This window comes from Pygoscelis adeliae, unplaced genomic scaffold (genome assembly GCF_000699105.1).
Source record: "Pygoscelis adeliae isolate BGI_AS28 unplaced genomic scaffold, ASM69910v1 Scaffold273, whole genome shotgun sequence".
Classification (NCBI taxonomy): Eukaryota; Metazoa; Chordata; class Aves; order Sphenisciformes; family Spheniscidae; genus Pygoscelis; species Pygoscelis adeliae.
This window is the reverse complement of record NW_008824416.1, coordinates 1,434,050-1,454,469: the sequence shown is the minus strand read 5'-3', so window position 1 is coordinate 1,454,469 and position 20,420 is coordinate 1,434,050. Positions and strand designations below refer to the sequence as shown.

Genomic DNA, 20,420 nt, shown 5'->3' with positions numbered 1-20,420 from the left:
CTGTGACGTTGAACTTGCTGGGCGAAGCTCGTTTACTTAATCATCTGTTACCTATTCGCTGCATATTAAGATTTTATCCAGTGAAAGAAAATGGTTTTGTTCCACAGAACTTCGCATTCTAAAGTACCATTTAAACTGTCATTAAAATACTGTTTTGTGACTTCAGTTGTTTTTCTCACGGGTTATAGAATCCACTGCGTAAAGTAGGTGAAAAGATAAAATAATCTAATACTTGTCTTTTAACTTTCAGCTTTGTGTTATTCTTGGAAAGTTTCGCACCACTTGTGAATTCCTTGAACCTTGGCATTGCAAGCCCACTTCTGTTGGGCCCTCCTCATTTACAGCTTGCACAAATTAAGACACAGTTGGCTCTTCAGCAATTGACCTCAGTTGCTACCAACAGTTCTGCACCTCCTTATGCTTGGTTAAATCAGGCATTTCTGAAAAGCGCAATGTTTAGCCCTAGAGGAACTTTACCTCAGAGGCCGAGAGGACCTAATCCGTCTGGCACAAAGCCTCCAGGATCCTTTAGGGGAGGAGGTGCAGCAGGTCTTCAGAGAAAGCCTGCACCTGGAACACCGCAAGGAACGGCACAGAGATTTTCGGGACAGGAAACGTTTCAGTGGACGGGTTCACAGAGGATAAACGTTCGGGTAACTCTGCACAGGACTGATCCGAGGCGGGTGAAGGAGAAGACGAACCTACACCAGGAGCAGAAGGGAGAGCCTCGCACAAGTTGCTGGGATAGTAGCCCGTGCTCAGCTGGGACAACTGGGCAAAAGCCACCGGCCTCAGCGCGGATCACAGAGCAGAATTCAAATGCCCAGAACCGCTACACACCAGAAAGCGCTTCCAGTATTTTGGCGAGTTTCGGGCTGTCTAATGAAGATCTGGAGGAACTCAGTCGCTATCCAGATGATCAGTTAACGCCTGAAAATATGCCACTAATCTTAAGAGAAATACGGATTCGCAAGATGGGTCATTCTTTATCTGGTTTACATTCTCAGAGCCGAGCAGAAGAAACGATTGGTGGTACGAGCGGTACAGCAGTCAAGAGTAAAGTGATTGATTATGGGCATGCAAGCAAATACGGTTACACTGAAGATCCTCTTGAAGTGCGTGCTTATAATCCTGAAGTGCTGACTGAAGATCCTCTCGAAGCACGTGTCTATAATCCTGAAGCTTCGAGCGGAGAGAACAGGGAAGACTTCCAACGAGAGCAGAATATGTCAATGGGAGTCCCACCATCTAGCGTGACGTGTAATCCAGTGTTTCCAGTTGAAGATTTAATAAAACCAACGGGGTTCCAGAATGATTCCTCAAATAACCGATCATTTTTTCCAGCGGAGACTCCGGGAAAGGTGTCCAGTTTGTGTGCAACACCCGCTGGACTCCCCGTGGTGAAATCTGTATCCCAGCCTGCCATACCGCCTGTCATGCCACCTATGATGCCACCTATGATGCCGCCCTTGGCACAGCCCATGATGCCACCTGTCATGCCGCCTCTTGTCCAGCAGTCGATGACCCAGCACGTAATGCCGCCGATGACCCAGCCACCCTTTTCAGCTGAACTTCTTGCAGCTGTAAGCCAGCATGAAAGAATTCCGCATGAATCTGGAAAAAGCCAGTCTAATGCCCAGAGCGGCTCAGGAGCAGGACAGAAGCCCTTCCAGACACAGGCTGAGGGGCCAATTAAATCTCCTTTTGGTATTGTGAAAGCGTCGTGGCTTCCAGTGTTTCTGCAGTCTGACGCCCAGAAGATAAAAAGACTGCCCACTCCGTCAATGATGAATGACTACTATGCTACTTCTCCGAGAATATTTCCACATATGTGTTCTCTGTGTAACATTGAATGCACTCATATGAAGGTGAGTGTTTTTCAGAGATTATTGCATAAACTTGTACTCGGCATCTTACCTGCTGCACTGTTTTATGAACTAATTTTTTACTGTGCGTTAAATGAATTGTGACGCTGTTCGCCAGTTTGAGTGCTTACATGCAAATTTCAAAATGCTAGAAACAGTGCTGGTACATTATTGTAACTGCTGCACAGTGTGTTCTGTTCCAAATTGCATTTCAAAGTTGCCATACACATTGATTTTTTTTTATGTCTTCTGCAGTGGGTTTCAAATGACAAAACAAAGCCTTTGTCAGTGGAGTAAAATACTAATGTCATCTGGGTGACTAAAATGCGTGCAGAAATTGTATGCTGAATCTCGGTAGGGTAGATGAGATGTTCATGTATTCAGGCCCCCCCCTCCTGGAAAGTCTGCATTAAAACAAAGCAGCCTATTTATCTGCAAAAATTTAATCTTCCAAATGTGGTCTGTGGGACATTGACTATTCCAGAGACTGAAGACTAGCTCTGAGGGACGCACAAAATGCTTTCATTCATCTGACTGAGCTTTCAGCTGTGAAGCAAGTAACAGTGTCAGCTCTTGAAGGAAGAAAAGGAAGGAACTGGTGAATACTGGGAGAGAGAAAAGCATTCTGAAAGCTGTGGATTTTTCTTGAAAGACCTAGGCTCGATATGTCAAAAATACAGGAGAACGTAATTTTAAAAAATTGAATAATCCGTTATTAGTTTCATGTGTTTAAATTTTAAATAGTCTTCAACAAACGTGTAGAAAGCCTGTGTGGGGGAGTGCTTTTTTGCAATTTGGCAAAATCATGCAAGATTGCTAGGCCCTATTTGTGCTGTGTATTAAAAAAGCAAATGAATAGTTAAGACGGTGACAGCTGCATTAGGGGCTTCAGAAGAAAAATAAATTTTCAAGTACTTTTACACGGTAAGCACTGAAGGCCAGGGAGAAGTGCAGCTCTTGGGGCAGGCTTGACAACTTAAAGGGAAGTTCGATTTAAAACAAAAGCGTGTAAAATTGAACAGGGCAACAAGTTTGGGTTTGTGTTAATAAATGGACGAAGCACGCTGGAAAAGTGTAATCTGTTTAAATGTGAATTGCTCAGTCGCTTGCTTACTGGTGCTTTCTAACACGAAGCAAATGTTTTTACTAAAAGTACTTCTCGACAAATTAGCTATGAAGTTTCCCGGGGAGATTAAAGGTTATAACTTCTTGCCCTAATGGCACTACAGTGTACCATGTGTTTTCCAGACATTCTGATCCGACTGCAACTACGCAACCTTTTCTCCCTGTCACGGCTGCTTCTAGCTCTGGCATATATTAACTTATTCTGAGTAGTATTTTTTTTTCTTTATGTACACCTGCTGCTGCATAGGCAGTTCAGACTGTTTTGGGACCTCATGGGGCAAGCCATGTTTAGACCACGGTGTTGCAAAATAACCGAAAGAGTTAGGGTTTGGTTTTTTTTTTAACTGCAAAAAATAAAACTGTGTTAAGAAATGTCAGTCTTGTGTATTTGTGAATTCTAAAGAATGAAGAATTCCTCTTACTTTCAGTTTTACAGTTTGGTTTTACAAATAAAGTTGTCATCTTCGTCTCAGCTGCATGGTTAAAGATGACCTAGACATTCAGGTTTTTTGTCTCTGAAGTTGTGCTAAGTGTTGTAGGGGAAGCGTATGAAGCAGCACCTTCAAACGGGAAGAGAAGTGGTGGGGAAACGATGTGGTAGAAATGGGTAGTCACGTGTGGTATGACTTGCACTAGGAAATGGTTGTTTCACACCCAGAGCCTAGATACTGTCTGCCACAAGGTTGTGAAATCTTAGTTGAAAAATAACCGAACAAGTTCATGGAAGAAAATCCTTCGGAGGCTGTGCAAAGACCCTCTGATGGCTCAAGAAGTCCGTGGTGAGCAGGGGGCTGGAGGTGTATCCTGGGGAAGCGGCTCTGTTCTGTTACGCACCTCCCTAGCCATCCCCTGTTGCATGCCGTGGGAGAAGAGGTGCTAGGTAAGCTAGATGGACCTTTGGTCTCCCCAGCACACCTGTAGATGACCTGGATCTTCAGAGCTGTTTTTAGGTCAAGATGATTAGACGTGATGATTTCTGGTGCATAGTACCAAGTTGTAACAAGCAGTTTAAGAATGCTGTGTTATAAACAGCTGTCTTTGTACACGGCAAATTGGAAAGAAAGTAGGCAAGCAAAGCGGAGCACGGGAAACGAGAATGGATGAAGATGATGAAAGATACCGAATGAGGAAAACCACCTCTTCATCCAGTACTTGAAGATACTGGGTATCTGAAAACCAATGTTTCTATGAAGTTAAAATGATGGATTTCAAGTTCAGATTGTTCATGGTGATGAGCTGTCTTTTTTCGTAGGTTCTGTTAATCCAGTCTTGTACTGAAGTACAAACCCATCTAGGATTCATTTTCTTGCCAAGGTTGAAGCAGAAGCTGCATTGCCTCTCGGAAGAGAATTCACGTGTGTTGACTGGCATTAGTTTATTAAAATGACAGGATTACGGCTGGATGTGAGGCCCAACTCCTGCTCCTGGAGAGTCGGTCTGCCTCTGAAGCTACAGTGACTGTTAGTGGCTAAAACTTCCTATTTGCATCACCTGAACTGTATCCCCCTTGTTCTTTTGACTCGACTCTCCCATAAAAGCAGTGAAACACTGGCTGAGTTTTGGCTTGGAGTGAAAAATGCTTCTGCTGTTCCCCAAAGCATCCGATCACTTCTCCCCGTAGGTCTTTCTTCTTTAGTATCTAACTTGCTTAATTAATGAGGTCTGATGAAATCAAAGCTGAAAATGGCCTTGAGATGTCTGCAGTACACCAAAATACAGCGTTCTGAGTGTCATACAGCTAAGCAAGTAAATGTATTTTCTGGTTCTTTTGTAACCTGAAGAGACTCCTGAATGCCTCTTCTACAGAACTCTTTAGCTATATTTGAAGGTGTTTTTTTTTTGCTAATACACTGTTCGGAAGTTACAGTATCTTCCATCTGCATGGCATAGCTATTGTAGATCTGTCCGTGAAACATACATTTTTTTTTTTTAAGCTTTGAAATTTTTTTGTAAGGCATACGGATAATCCTTGCGTGCAATGATACATGGCAGGTCAGCAGCTACATGACGAGCTGCCTACAGTCCAGGGCTGAATGTGAAGAATACTTCAGCTGTTTCATGCAATAGACTTTGGAAAGACTGTTCAGCATTTCTTTTCCTATCAAAACTGTTCACTGGACCTTTGGCAATAGGTGGTGGGAGCCTCGATTATTTGACGATGCCTCCAGCTGCCTCATCTGGGTCTTGGTGAGGTATTTGTTCAGAGGTGAAGTGGGAGAAGTGCCGCTTTTCGAATCCGCGGAGCAACTTCGGACTTGGCTATCTGTGGTCCTTCAGTCAGGTATCAGCTCTCTCACAGGCTACTTAGCTGTCTAAAATATTGTGGGTTTGTGGTAAATGGTGATTACCGTGGACTTGAAAGCTAGTTGTTGTTGGGGCAGCATCAGAAATGTGCAAGATTTGTCCTTAATTTTTATCTTGTGTTAGGAAGGTTTCTGTAGCTTTGTCAGAGTTGGCTGTACACAGTACTGTCTTAGAAGAAAAGGTATTTAAGAAAGGTGGGCTTTTTAAGCTTTAAAAAAAATTGGAAAATTAATTGATGCTAAGGTGACTTGCTGATCTGGAAGGTGTTCTCAAAAATTTGTGCATTTGTGTCCTGCAACGTTTTTTCAGGGAGGAGTGCCCAATTCTGCCCTTAGATGGAACCTCACCTGAGTGTTACCTTCTTTCAAATGTATTTACAAAACCCCCAACATACTGGAACATTTTATAAATATTTCACAGAGCAGCTTCATTTTCAACTCAAAATTGTGGATATATTGGAGTAATGAAGTGTGATTTCTTTGTCTTCAAACATGTCACTTTTGGAATAAAGTAGATTTGCAGTGTTGCCAGCACGAGGGATCATATTTACCGTGTATTACAATTTTTGTTTTCTAGCTTAAATAGATTTAAAGTGAGGGTGATGTCGTCTTGGGCTTTAAATTGCGTGAAGTCATGGGGACTCACTGTTTTCCACCGAGGATGGCACTTATGATTCCTTTGCTGAAGTAAGGGGTCAAAACGGGGTCTACTCCATTTTACTCCTGGTCTTTCTACGTAATGCCTTGCTGTGAAACCAGCACAAGCAAGTGCAGGTGCTATCCCTGTGTATTCCTGTTATCTTACTGTGGGCAGAAGAGGCGAGTTTGGAGACGCTACGCTCTGTCAGCTGCTTCTTCAGGACCTTTCTGGTGGTGATCCACACGTGACAGATTTGCCGGTCGCACAGAATTAGATAACGAAGGCGCTCGTCCCTGGGGGATGTCGGGTTGTGCTGCTGCTGTGAGAAACTGGCTGCACGTTCTTACCCGTTCCAGGACGTGATGCAGTGCTTGTGCTGGGAAGGGATCCTGTCCTTTGGGGCGAAGGATCTGTCTTTGGGGACAGACTTGCCAGAGGGAGTGGAATATTTCTGAAGACTGAGAAGGGCAAGGAGTTAATCAAAGAGGAGGAATATGCATAAATCGAGACTCCTGTAATTCTGTGAAATGCAAGAGCGCATTGGCGTAATGAAGACTTGAAGAGAAGAATGTTGTGTTTGTTAGGGAGGAGAATATCTCTTTGTAGGCCTGCCAGTCTCGTTAATGCTCGTTGGACCGGTGGCTAAAGACACTTGGAAGCAAAATGGCCTCCCTCGGCCCTCGCGGACACTGTGTGCACTTTCTTTGTTTGGGACCACAGAAGTGGGATGCTTGAAGCCCAATTTCCCTTCATTTCCACAAGCTAATTTGTTTTAGCCCTTGAGTAATAGTTTTTCTTTTTTCCTGTCTAACTTGAAGACTCTAGAAAAACAGCATTCTTGAGAATGGGATTGCTTAGTAATGGCATGGTATCAAGGAAAAGTGTGTAACGGGCAATCGCGTGCCCTTTGCTTGTGTGCATGCTGTGTGTTCAACGTGCATGCAGTTCTACAGCTGCAAGTTGTTTTATCAGTCTGCTCTTCACCTCTTAATATGCTTTGGCTCAGCTAGTGAGACTAATGCAAAGAGTCTTCTAAGTAATATTTTCCTGATTTTTTGAGTAGTTAGAATGTTTTTATGAACACAACTAGTAAAATCTTTCAGTGCCTTTCTGAGCTTGGTTAACCAGCGTATCTGTTTCTTCAGGAAATTATAGTAAGTCTTGTGCTTAAAATGTATTTTAATTTCCTTAAAACCCATGGTTTTTATACGTGGAGTATAAACAGTTTGGGTAGCTGTGTTGTAGCACATTTTGGTGTTGATAGGCTGATAGTGTAAGTGCAAGGAACAGCTGTTTTCACCACATTCTCTGTGCTGCCCAAATGCACAAAACTAACTGTGCCCTGGTCACATTAATTTTTCCAATCTCATAGGCTTTGAGTAAACCATCATCAGCTTTTCTTTTAACCAGTATGTTCAGCATTTCTGTCAACAAACAAGAGAGTTTGAGACTGCCACTACGCGCTTTAAAATCTTTTGTGTTATAAACCAGCATGTGCTTAGAAAAAGCGATACGTAATTTCATAACTGCAAATTATTTTCTGAAGCCTTGGCTGTCAGTTGCATTATTCAGCCGTTATTACCTATTTTAAAATATTAAAGCAGCTAGAAGTTGTTTTTTTAAGGACGCTTAATAATTATCGTTGGTGACATATAGTACTTTAAAGCTTCAGACCACACAATATCTCTTCTCAATAGCAAACTGATTACAGCAGTTGCTTGCACTAGCAGATCCAGTTTACTTTCATCATAACAACACTAGAATAAAGTCTTCAGGCATAGTTTCCCATGCTGGGGACTGATTTTGTGTTTACAGTTAAACCTGTGCTTAAGTATTTTTCAAGATTGAGGGCTTGCATTGTACTTCTGGATTTGTTTCATGCTTAACCCATCAGTTACTGCCAAGTAAAACTTTTGTTAAGGTTTTTTTTAATATTAAAAAAAAAATCAGTGTGTGTGAAGTTTCATCGGACTTTCTGACTGACCTTTAGTTGTAGCATTATTAGGAGTGAATGTTCTTGAGTTTAAGGCGTGAAAAGTGGTGCCTCTGTAGAAATGATATTTGACGTAAAGATACCATGTTGTGTCAGGTTCTCCGATCTATTCAGCTTAATTTGCTGTGTATGTGTTCATCACTCTGACAAGCTGTGAAGACTGCTAATAGTTTTCTTTCTTTTAATACAGCCAGCTATTGGATCAACCTTTTGCATTACAAGTGTGGCGTCCACAACCCAGCGTGTTGCTGGAAGTAACAGATTCATTTAATACGATGCATTTTGTTCAACTTCCACTTAGATTCCTTTGTGTTCTTTAAGAGCCTTCGATAATCATTAAGTGTTTTCATCTTTTGCATAAAGAGTAATAATCTGAAGTGAGAAATTTGACCTTGACGTAAGATCATTTGTTAGGTAAAATTTGATGGAAGGTAAAATATGACAACATGTAGCTAGAAATTGTGGTCAAATGCTAACATTTTACACACTAATTGAATGTCTGGATGTCTTTTCTCCAATTAGGACTGGATTCTGCATCAGAACACTCCTTCTCACATTGAAAGCTGCCGCCAGTTACGTCAACAGTAAGGAATCTGTTTAAAAAGTTCACTTAGTGTAAAATGTGTTTTCTGTGCATGCACGTAGTCTGTGAAAATGTACTTGTCAGATTTCCTTAGTGAGGATTGTCGGTATCTGAGCGCTATTCTAAATTGGCTTTAGACCATTAGGGTAAAAGGTGAACTGACGCTTGGTGCTTCTGGAGTCCTGAACGGGAACAGTTATCTGTAAAAGCTACTGCATGTAAGCAAAAACTGTGTTCAGATGGCAAATTTAGCTTTTTCACTGACAGTTGTATTTTTAACATTTAACAGATACCCCGATTGGAACCCTGAGTCTCATTCTTCAAAGAGGTAACTGCTTTCTGATTACAGGTTGTTTTTAATTTGTTGCTATTATAAACGTAATTAATGCAATTAATTCCTGTTTTGGCTGTACTAGTGGTGTCAAATTGTCATTGTAAAATTGTGTGGGGTGTTTTTGTGGGTCTTGTCCTAAGTTTGTTTAATAACATGAGTGGCATAGTATCTAAAATTCTTTCACAAGGATGAGAGTGAAGTCTGTAGAAAGGTCTGAATGCTGGTATTGTCAGCAGTCTCCCCTTGAACCTTCCTTCTAACCGTGCTTCGGTTAGTCGCAAGTTACTGGATGTGACGTAACGGTAACCGAGCGAGACTGACCAGTGTTAGATCGCTGATTAAACTGCGCCAGTGATTTCTGACTTTCAGACTTAATCTTTCTTCCAGTTAAGCCACTCTCTGTTTGCAGCTTGAAACCTGTTTGACAATAGGCGTGCTAGCGTTAGCGCTTATTTCAGTCTGTAGATCCCTTGGGGAGCTATGTGATCACAACTTGAAAAAACACTGGAATTCATGAACTCATCTCTTCTGTCCTTAAAAATTATGCTGTTTAGTATTAATTTTTTTAAAAAACACACCCTGTGGATTAATTCTACTTGAATCTCAGCAGGATTGGATTATTTTACTGGTTCAACATTTGTACATATTTCAACTTGCATACAAATAGCAATGATAGGACTTTAATTTCTGCTAGATTTTCCTGTGACTTTCTGTTAATTAGTTTGACATACTTCCTGAGAAGCTAACTATTTGGTTTAAAAAAAAAAGTTAAAAAGCTGGATATGTAGGTCAGGTTAATTTGCAAAGTGCATCTGAGGTCTCTCCATCTTAATAAAGAAGGAGAAATAAAACTTTAGAGAGAGAGATAAACTTTTGAAACTTTCATGGAGAGAATAATTACATTTTAAAACCTGAACCTGCTGTCGAGTGCTGCTGATGTTACATACAACCCAGGCAAAGGAAACTGCTCTTAGTTGGAGGAACTTCATGAACTGGAGAAGTGTTTAATAGCACTTTTTGAGTGAGGGATCTTCTGTGCTTGCAGGTGGGGCAAGAGTTGTCTTTTAGGGTGGTGCTTTCTTAAATCCTTCCTGATGACAGCATGTCTCCAGCTGGGCGAGTTAGAATACAGCTGTACCCTCTTGGTGATCACAGATGTCCAGAGCTGCTGGGTGCAGTCTCGGGGCAAGGTCGATGAGCTTGCTGTGCACTGTTACCACTCTGGTAAACCACTTCGCGGTGTTTGCTTTTTCTAAATTGCACTGGTTTGTTAATACATTCAAACGTTTTTATTGGGCAGGGGAATAATGGGATTTATATGGATTTTTAATGGTGTTTGAAACTTGCTAATTAAGTAACGCTGTGAGATGTTGCTACATGGGGTGGGTTGGAGGAACACTTAGGAGACCTGAGAGTGCTTCAGCTTTCCTCATCTAGCTGCCAGCCAAAAAGGTTGGGCAGCAGCTGCCTCAGTTGCTTGTCATCCCCTTCTCCTGTCTGCCAGTTGTCAGTCCTCTCTCCTTAACCTATTTCATCTCAAAGGAACTTTGTCTATTCAGAGTCTTAGACAGTAATAACAGGGCTCGACGTGGTGATTCATTAAGCACCGATGCTCTAGATTACCTTTAAAAAACTTGGACACTTTTCAGTTGAAATGTGAACTTCTATGTTGTGTTAAGAGACTTGTGTGTGTTAGTTATCCAGCATACAGTCTTACCAGTAAGGCTAGTCGTAGTGGATGTAAATGCAATGTCAGTTACTTCCCTGTTTCTGTTAGTTTTGCTACTATAATTACTGGTGAGGTGCTGCTTTCTGTGTTAAGCCGAAGGACGTGCTACATCAGTGGCTTCTTCTAGTTTCAGATCTCAAAGGTGCTGTGTCTGCTCTACGCTGTTTTGAGTGCTGGTGCAGTGTATCTTTGGCATCAAAGAATTCCGTATGGGCTGACAAATTGGACATGTGCTTGGCTGTAACACACTGGCCTGCCAAGCTTGTAAAAAATGTTGTGGATATTTCAGCATATACCCTATGCATTTTCCAGGGTTTCCCTTTTACTCCTGTGATCTGTCCTGTCAGGGTTTTCCTATGCCTGACTGCTTTCCGTGTCTGTAAGAGGGACTATTTCTCTCCTGGATCTCTTCGCCATTACTTCTTTCCGTGTTCTTCATCAATTCGACATGTCTAGGTAGCATAAGTATGCAGGGGATGTATATTTATGTAGTCTTCTCAAATCTCTCTTTTGGTTTCAGTCAATCTTTTGGACGTAATGTCTCAAGGTTGCTTACTTCCAAACTAAATTTGGAAGAAGCAAGGAAAGCACTTAATTCATTACTCTTTCATGTATCCTTTTCCCCTTCCTATTATTTTTTCGTAGCACTGCAGCTTGTAACTTCAGAGCTTTCTTTGCAGCTTTCTCTTGTTCCATGCAGGTGGCTCTCTCCTGCTTGCTTCTTTTCAGTTCTGTCTCCCTATCCTAAATTCATACAGCAGACGTGTTACCAGTATGTAAAGTGTGTTTGTTAACAAATTAGATTCTAAACTTTGTCAGTTTTGGTTCTTTTTTTGCGGAAAGTCTGTTTCAGCAGACTCAGGTTGATGATTATTTTCTGCCTTGTCAAAACTCATTATATGCCTTTATTCTGCTAGAAATGCTGGTGACAGAAAAGAAAACCAGACCCCGAAGCGTCGTTCCAACTCTGCCAGTCCCAGTCCTAGACGTTCGAGGGTTGCAGGCTCTGGCTATGTTCTTCGCCGATCACGATCGAGATCCAGGAGCCCTGGCCGCTTCAGGCCAACAAGGCCAAGAAGTCGAAGCCCGCGGCAGATGCGACGACGTAGCCCCAGACACAGGTCAAGGTCACCGCAGCGATCGAGAAATCCTCTGAGAACTAGCCCGCGACCTCAGAGATCTTCCAGTAATGACTGGTCATCAAGGAGGTCAACCCGATCTCAAGGTAAAGGGTGGATACGCACCGCCAAATTGAAGCTTCCTTTAATTTCAGGAAAACTGAGTTGATTTCAAGAGGTTTATCTGTCCACTTGTCACCTAGGCATTTTTCATAGCAAAATTCTGTTTTTAAAAACAACTTTTCCTTTTGCTGTTGCTTTGTGAGAAGTATGCATAGAAGAAAACGGGCATTCTAAAAGGTCTGAAGTCTTCCTTACCTGGCGTCAGGAATTGGTTAATCGTATCAAGCCACTGCTGAACAAGTGTCTGTTCCAAGTGTCCTCAGTTTTTAAACCAGTAAGGATAGTCAAGAATTGAAAACAACTGAAGGTGGTTCTTCCTTCAGCATCAAAAAAGGTAGTTCTGCCAAGGCAGTATAGATGAGGAGAAATAAAATGCGATGCTCAGAAACTGCATTGAATGGAGCTGCAATTTACAAGGAGAGCAGTGTGTTCTGAAACAATTTTGTTGCGGTAAGAGCGTGGTGTGTGAAAGGCTTTCAGTGGAACATCCTCTGTAACAGAAGTGCGTTGCACCATTTTGTGACTCTCCGTTCAGTTTGCAGTTCTAGGAAATTTTATGTGAACTCGGGTCAGTTCCATGTAGTTCATTTTGAGCTCAGTCTCTGGCTGAAATACCAGTTTGTTTGGAGTTTTTGTTTCTTAAATTCTGAAGAGAAAAAAATAGAGGAATTTTAAAAGGTTGTTTTTTTTTCTTTGTATACTGTGGCTATGTTGTTTGTATGCTTTCAGAAAATCAAGAGGTACTGAGCTCTTGTGGAAAAGAAGTCTAGGTGAAAAGTTGTGAAGGGACAGGCAGTTTCAGAGATCTTCTTAAGGGTAAAACGCAAGCCATTTTAGTGTAGAAGTATGAGGGGAAGAGGCAATTAATAACCAAAATGTAAATTTCCCACAGAAAGAAAGCATACGGGAAATTAATGTTGTATCAGATCGTTAAAGAATAATCTAAAACAAAACATCAGTCTGTAGCAGAAAGAGCGAGACAGAGAAGGATACAGAATTTAGCAGAAGGCATCAAGATAGTAAGTACTGCTCTGCATCAGTATGAGAGAGGAAGATCAAAGTCTTGAAAACTTACTTTCTTTTTTTACATTCCCTGACATACAAGATTAAACCATCATTCTTTTGCTCCAGCCATTAGGATTTTTGTAGATATCATTGTCAGTGTCACATTGTCAGTCTAACTAAAACCGTCAAGTTACACAAGGCACGGTGAAAACAGTACAGAGGTTTATTATTATTTATAGGCCATCTCTGCTGGAGTGTGATTTAAGATTCTCTAACTTCAGCGAGTCTCAGGATTGAATCAGGAGTGGGTGGTGAAACTGAAACTGTAGAAAATCTAACAGCAATATATGTAAGCTTTCTTCTAAAAACTAACAAACAAACCCCAGTTTTTTTCCCTTCCGCTCACAGACAGAAAGGCAGCTCTGGAGGCAGTAATGAGAAGTTTGGGACCTGGCTTTGTAGCAGAGTTCAATAAACATAAGTCACTTCAAGCAGCTGGGCAAGGATCTTTGGGATCGGGAAAATCACCACCCTCTCATGGACCCTTAGGGAAGGTGCCTGGAAATACAAAGAAGCCACTGAAAACAAGTGTTTCTCCAAAGACTTCGAAGAAAGATGTGCCTTCTTTGCCTGGGTCAAGTTCTTCATCTCCTGAAACTGATGATTTACCCCAAGGCAAAGAAATGGAAGAGGATGAGGAAGGCTTAGCTGCAGGAAGCAGTGGACCTCGTCCTACTCCTTATAATAGGGTGAGTTTATTAATGTTTTTCTCTGTGATTTTAAGAATGTGATTGGGGTCTCATTTCAGGGGGATCACTTGTGGAAAGAACCATTCTGTTTGCTGATTCTGTGCCATAGATACTGCCATCTTCATGCAAAGATTTGCTGGCTGCAAGTAAACGTGGTAATTTACACAGCAAGGATTTTTTTAACAGAGGTGAAGCAAAACCTCCCTCGTGCTTCCCAAGAGCAGAAAGAAATGCCCGTTAAATTTGGGTCCTTGTTCTACCGGGCAATTGTTTTGCATGAAGTGTGAGTGATGAGCTCTGTTCGGAGGAGCTTACTGTGGAAATGAAAGTAATGGGTATCAGGCAGAAAGTGTTCATTTTGTCCTGTCAAGCAGAAAAGACGAGGCAGAGAAATTTACCGCTCTTGTTATAAGAAGGATCTTAAGCCAGTGTTGTCTTAGTCCATCGTGCTGACTACTGGGATCTCATAGAAACACTGCCTATAAACCAGATTTGTGTTAGGTTACTGTCGGGTAGTTGTGGTAGATGCAATCGTCCTTGCTAGTTTCTAGCCTCTGAACGATAAGCAAAGAGAACACTGCCTGGTGCTGTTGAAAGCTAATAAATAGTATTGAAAGGAAAGTAGTGGAATTGTGCAGCTCCTTACCCATATAGACCAGACAACTGGAATTATCTAGATCTATAGTACTTGATAAAAACAAAAAGGTGGTGTTGTGTTACTTGGTAATCCTGTGCCATGTCTTCTAATAACTGAAGATTGAGGCAGAGTGGTAGAACAACAAAATTGTGGCTCTGTCTTTGTGTTAAAAAGCAAAAAACCTCAAAATACCACCGTGAACTAAGCAGTCTGTCTACTTGGAAGTAATTTTTATTACAGATTCTTTTTTCTTCCTTTTACTGGACTTGGAAAAATGTTTATTTTGTTTTGTTTTCAATTTGTAGCTGTTGAGAGAGGAATTGCTGAGTTGTGGGACAGTCCTTCAAATATCTGATTTACCAGATGATGGCTTTTCAGACCAAGATATTAAAAAAATTGTTCAGCCCTTTGGCAAAGTTAGTGATCTCCTTGTACTTCGCTCTAGAAACGAGGTGAGTTTTCCTGTAGAGAGTTCTTGTGTCAGAACGCAAAAGAAATAGTCAAGCAGTGAAAAAGGGTAATATTTGGATCCTCAGCTGAACACAGGGTAAGGCTTCCTGAACAGTTTGTCATTAAAGATCTCGGAATAGCTGGGAATCTGAACTTTATAAATTCAGTCTTGCTTGCTACCTGAGTCTTAAATGTTAGAGGAAGTAGGATGCTTTTTGTGTAATACTGAAATCCAGCCTTTATCATCCAACTCCACGTGAACTTAGAGAGAGGAGTACGTACAGTTCTGTCGTGAGCAGATTTGCTAAGGAAAAATTGCGGTGATTTGTATCTTGTGTCTGTAATACAAATCAAGACTGAAAGGGCCGTTTATTTTAGGCCTTCTTGGAAATGAACTACAAAGAAGCCGTGATAGCAGCTGTGAAATACAGTGAAACTGTGCCAGTGCTGGTAAATGGGAAACGGGTGAAAATAAGCGTAGCAGAAAAGCCAAAAGCATCTCCTGGCCAGGTAAGCAGCCTGGCGGTGAACAGCGTGATACTTTGTGTGTAGCTTGGTATTTCTGGAGAACATCCAAAACTTGATGTTCTCCAGAAAAATAGATTTAGTAGTTTTAATATATTTTTAACTTCCTTTTCATAAACAGTCTAACATAAACACGGAAATGCAGTTCCTAATTCCAGTTTTCCATTTTTCTTGGTGAAATTTGATATTTGTGAGTAGTATCAGTTTAACAAACAGTGAAAGATACAACCTATATTAATATATATACTTAATTGCTATTAATAATAATTATTATTATTTTTTATGTGTATATATACATTTATAAATAAAGTATAAATGATGCAGTAGAAGTTTGTCTTTCTGTCCATTCCAGGCCAAAATGAATATAAAAAAACGGGCTCAGAATATTAAAAAAGTTGCACCAAGTACAAAGTAAGTGTTGCCATTATATGTGTTAGTGTTAGTTATAACGACTGAAAACCAAATGGGTTCATATCTGTTTGGTTTCTTGTGTTTTACTGTTTTTGAGCTTTTTTTAGCTGTTTTAATATTCATTGTCTTTTTAAAACTGGTTTTTCTTTATTTTTTTCTCATAATAGAAAAGATCAGAACACCACCACTAAGACAGCTAAATCCATTACAGGTGAGGTTTTGGTTACCTTTTATCTGAGGATACCTCTGTTGTTGCCTTCCCTCTTTGTTCCCATTTCTTTGTTTTTACGTGAGCGCTTTTCATAATAGCGACTGAAAGCAGGTTCAGAGAGCTACAGGAAAACGTCTAGTTCATACTTTCAAATGTCTTCCTTTTCATGCCACCCTATCTTTTTTTTTCTTTAAAACCCCACAGAAACCAACCCTCAAGTAGCAATAAAAAAACCCCACCTTGACCTGTGCTTATAGTCTGTAATTTTTCATGTTTGCCCCATCTGTTGAAGGTAAGTGTGGCACTTTGGGCTCCATTAAGTGTAATTCTTCAAGTTGACTTTAAGCCTAAAGTATAATGTATTAAACGTTGTCTTTCACAGTTAGTGCTAGTGCTTCCCAGTGTCTTACGTTCCTTGTACGTTCCAAATGCTTTTGAATTTCTGCCCTGGTCTTCTATTGAAGAAAATTATTTCAGTTATTATTATTATTACTTGGTCTGGCAGAAAAACTTGTATGTCGTACTGTTAGAGGAGAACTTCGATGGGAAATTGTGCCTTTTAAAGACGCATTGGTCTTGATTCATTCGTCAGCATGGTCGCTTCTGAATCCACTTTCCAGCTCGGAATTAAGATTCATGTAACAGTGCGTTTCAGAGCTGTCTTGCAGGTGGAAACCGTGAATTGTTTACAGTCATTTAAGAGAAAGAGGACACAAACTTTATTGCAGGAGCAAGGTTTTGTCACCAGAATCCTCAACAAATTCACATAGGATACTCCACTTCATGGCTTTCATTCAGTAGTTTGTTGGAATTAACTTGTGTTTTAGGCTTTGGGTTTTTTTTGGTCACATCAGTTGAATTTTTGCAGATTAGACTATTTTTGTATGTATTTTTATACCCTTACTTCACAAATGTAAGACTTAAGAAATAAGCATTTCTACTGACTTGGTTTTGGATATTTTACGTAGGTAAAAAAGAAAAGTCTAAGAAATCGACAGTGACAGATCGTAAAATCAAGAAAACTTCAAATACTGCGGGTAGGACAAATGAGAACTTTTACTTTTTACTTGGAAAACAGGTGCTTTTCCATTGCCCTACCCGCGCCCCCCCCTTCCAGAACAGATATTTAAGGTAGTGAGTCCGAGCTTTTCACACCTTTTACTGGGCTTGCCAATGCAGTAGACTGTTAGATAGGCAAGCGCCCTTCTTGCTCCTTGTGACTCGGCTAATGCAGTGATAATTGCTACTGTTTGTAGATCCGGAATAGCAAAGAACCAGGGAAAGGAGATGAGTTTGGGGAAGCAGACCCTTTCACATAACCGCAGGCATACGCTTGTTTTGCAAAGCTTTTCCTGTACGTACGTTTTCTGCCCATTTGTTACGAAGAGCAGGAATTTATGTGATAGGAGGCCTCTGAATATCTGGCAGAAAAACTTAGTGTCGTTCATTCTTCTTTTGCAAATCAATTAGTTTAATATATTGAAATGAAGAATGCTTTTTTCTGCTGTTACCTACCAGCAAAATCTATAGATGAAGACCTTCAGATCTCAACAGAAGCCCAAATGGAAGTTGGGGAAACTGAGCTGTCAGACTCAAAGAACACTGCAGAAGGGGACAGAGTTACGGAGCCTGTGAAGACAGTAGAGACTCAGTCCAGAGGAGTGACTAATCCTGCACCTGCACTAGGTAATTCTGCTACGATAATGCCATTTTTAAGTTGCTTTGCTAGTTGTAAGTTATGTGAAGTTCAACATTGTGATGTCGTCTTGAATTCATTTATTTTTTAGAGAAACTTGCGCAGATGCCTCAGGTGGCGGCACTGGACTTGGATGAGTTTAATGAAGCTTTAATTGATCAAGGTAAATTGCAAACTGACAGGGTTTTTCTCGTTTCTGTCCTAAACCTCTCTGCTATTGTGAGCTAAATGAGAATGCTTTTGAGGCCAGGAAATTAAAATGACACAGGATATCAGAAAGAAAATCTGTTAGAATAGGTTCACTGACTGAAACATAAAACAACAGCTCATCGTGATGACTGAAGTGGCTAAAACTCCCCAAGATTTACATCTTTCAGCGGACGTAATATTTTTACCTAGACCTTTTCAGTGCAACATGGGGACTTCTATATACAGCTCATTAGAGCAAAGGATTCAGGCTTTCTGTATGTTCTGTTTACAGCTCCACTGCTAATTCTCTTAATCTCATTGCTTTACGTTGCCTGCTAGAGCTGGTTCAATAGATGCTATTTCGCCCATATTTTATAATTGATTAATAGCAGACTTCACTTTAAACGTATATATTAATTCTCAGTTACTACGCATGTGATAGTGGAGATAAGGCAGTAGTTGCTGAACCTATTAGAGGTAGATACAAACATTTTACAGTAGAAGTGATTCTCCTTTACCTGCGCTTGCCTGTCCTGTATGATTGCTGTTTTCCTGTTTCCTGCTGTTTGTGTTTTTCTGAGCCTCTCACATATCACTGTGGACTTGTCCCAGGAGCAAGAAGGAAAAAGATCGTGTGGGCACATGGTGGGCACCTACCTAGTCCGCCTGTGCCCCCAGGAAAGTCTTGTGGTTGTGACAGCATGTGGAGCAAAGCGTGTGCGTGCTAATGAAGGGATTTTAATTAATTTTTTTATCCCTACTTAAAACTGTTCTTTCTGGGAGCATTTACGTAACACTGTGTGTCTCACCAATGTCATCTGTCGCTGTAAGTTCAGTGAAGGAATATTTCATTTTTCACAATGGCAGTGGTGATAAAATGTAATGCAAGAAGATCTTAAAGCTCTCCAGTATTTAAAGAAATCTGCTGAACTACTAAACTACCCCTCCGTCCTTTTTTTTTTCAGAAGCTACGATAGCGACTACCAAGAGTGAAGAATCAATGGAAGCAGCTGGCAAGGTCAGTCTAAAGGTGCTTGAATCTGTGGAAGTTGTAAGTACACGTTTGGTGCCATTTCCAAGTGTTGGTGTGCTGCCTGAAAACCTCCGACTGAAATCCCCTGCCTGTTAATTTCTCGTGAGGAAATAGTGAATAATTTAGTTTCTCCTTGCTGTTTGTGATTTGTTAGACATCTACCATTTTACTCTTTGGCTTTTTATTTTTTTCCTTGGAGTTTGTTAGTTACACCAAAGCTGCTTTACGCTCTGATCATCTATATTGCCCTGCTGTGGGTTTCTTCCCTTTAGATGCTGTATTTGCACATACAGTCCTGCAACATTTGACATGTGGGCATGTCATGGGTATAAAGTAGTGGCATAATTATAGGGGGTTTTGATTTGCTTTGAATTTTTGATGAGGTAGCATGAGACAACCTAAGGTTTGTGCAGAATTAGCTTAGATGTAGATACATCCACAGTTAAGCAGTAATTAAGGTGATTACATGACATAATTAGAGAAAAGGGTTAAAAAATTGTTTAATATGCTTTGCTACTAAATCCTAAAAAGGCTTAAATGATCTTTGGTTTTGATGTAATTGCAAGTATTACAGCATGCTTTGAAGCGAGTGCTTCATTCAGTTTAACGGTGGTTTTACATAGTAAAAATGAATGCCCCCTTCAGCAATATTGCAGTTTTGATTTAGAGCTGAAGAAATGTCAGTAATACTTACTGTCATTTGTTTACAGGAACTTGATGATATATGTGTGGTTCTTATTTCAAACTTGCCTGAGAAAGGATATTCTGTTGAGGAAGTTTCCAACCTAGCAAAGCCATTTGGAGGACTGAGGGATGTGCTAATTTTATCATCTCATAAAAAGGTATTCTAATTGGTGTTTGGTAGCGTTTCTACCTACAGAAGCAGCAAATGTGTTTTTAACAAATGCAAATGTGATAATGGTGTGTGGCAAGCAGTGATGTGAGATGCTTTTGATAAATTACAATTTTTAAAAAGTTTGTTTTCTTTGTTTTAAAAGGCATATCTCGAAATAAATAGAAAATCTGCAGATTCCATGGTTAAATTTTACACCTGCTTTCCAATGTCACTGGATGGAAATCAGCTCTGCATCAACATGGTGCATCAGTATAAGACTATAAAAGATGAAGTAAGTAATAAAATATATTGAAATTCTAGGAGACGTGATAACATTTCAGTTCAGAGCAGGATCTCGTATTTAAGCTGACTTTTATACGCTGCCTGTTTTATATGTTCTGATGGTGTGTCCTATTGAGGACAGATTCTGTTGAATGTCTTTTTGAGTCGTGGTCTTCTGATAAGAGAATAACGCAGATGTCAGAAGTGCTGATGCTGTTGATTTTTATTAATAAAGCAGAAACTAAAAAGTTGTTGGGAGTCAGTGACTGCCAGTTAGCTGCTGCTAGTGAAGCTATATTCTACAGTTCAAATCTTACAATGTCTTTTGTTTTCTTTTTTAAAGGAAGCAATATTTACTGCTATAATTAAAGATTCTGACCCTAAGGTAAGTTGCTAGCAATCTAACTTTTCCTCCATGTGCTATCAAAATACGTTACTTTAAATTGGAATTAGTATCCTTCATGCTGAAATACTAGCTAATTGAATTGTTGTTCTAAGCTTTCTCTTGAATTAAATGTTTATATATGTTTTCATGGGCGAATGAGCAGGGAATAGAATGAGTAAATGTTCACTCAGTTTAGCTC

At 40.4% G+C, this 20,420-nt stretch overlaps 1 protein-coding gene across 1 annotated transcript in view; it reads left to right on the top strand.

Annotated features, from left to right (window-relative positions):
* Window positions 1-362: 362 nt before the first annotated feature.
* Window positions 363-20,420, top strand: part of ZNF638 (zinc finger protein 638) — a 41,071-nt gene continuing 21,013 nt past the window's right edge. Inside the window, exons 1-15 of the mRNA XM_009320899.1 lie at window positions 363-1,868; window positions 8,449-8,510; window positions 8,799-8,837; window positions 11,490-11,797; window positions 13,227-13,567; window positions 14,510-14,656; window positions 15,033-15,164; window positions 15,532-15,590; window positions 15,758-15,801; window positions 17,320-17,487; window positions 17,589-17,660; window positions 18,652-18,704; window positions 19,430-19,561; window positions 19,718-19,846; window positions 20,180-20,221. Coding sequence (XP_009319174.1) covers window positions 453-1,868; window positions 8,449-8,510; window positions 8,799-8,837; window positions 11,490-11,797; window positions 13,227-13,567; window positions 14,510-14,656; window positions 15,033-15,164; window positions 15,532-15,590; window positions 15,758-15,801; window positions 17,320-17,487; window positions 17,589-17,660; window positions 18,652-18,704; window positions 19,430-19,561; window positions 19,718-19,846; window positions 20,180-20,221 — 3,144 coding nt within the window. The 5' untranslated portion in view covers window positions 363-452. The remainder of the gene's footprint in view (window positions 1,869-8,448; window positions 8,511-8,798; window positions 8,838-11,489; window positions 11,798-13,226; window positions 13,568-14,509; window positions 14,657-15,032; window positions 15,165-15,531; window positions 15,591-15,757; window positions 15,802-17,319; window positions 17,488-17,588; window positions 17,661-18,651; window positions 18,705-19,429; window positions 19,562-19,717; window positions 19,847-20,179; window positions 20,222-20,420) is intronic.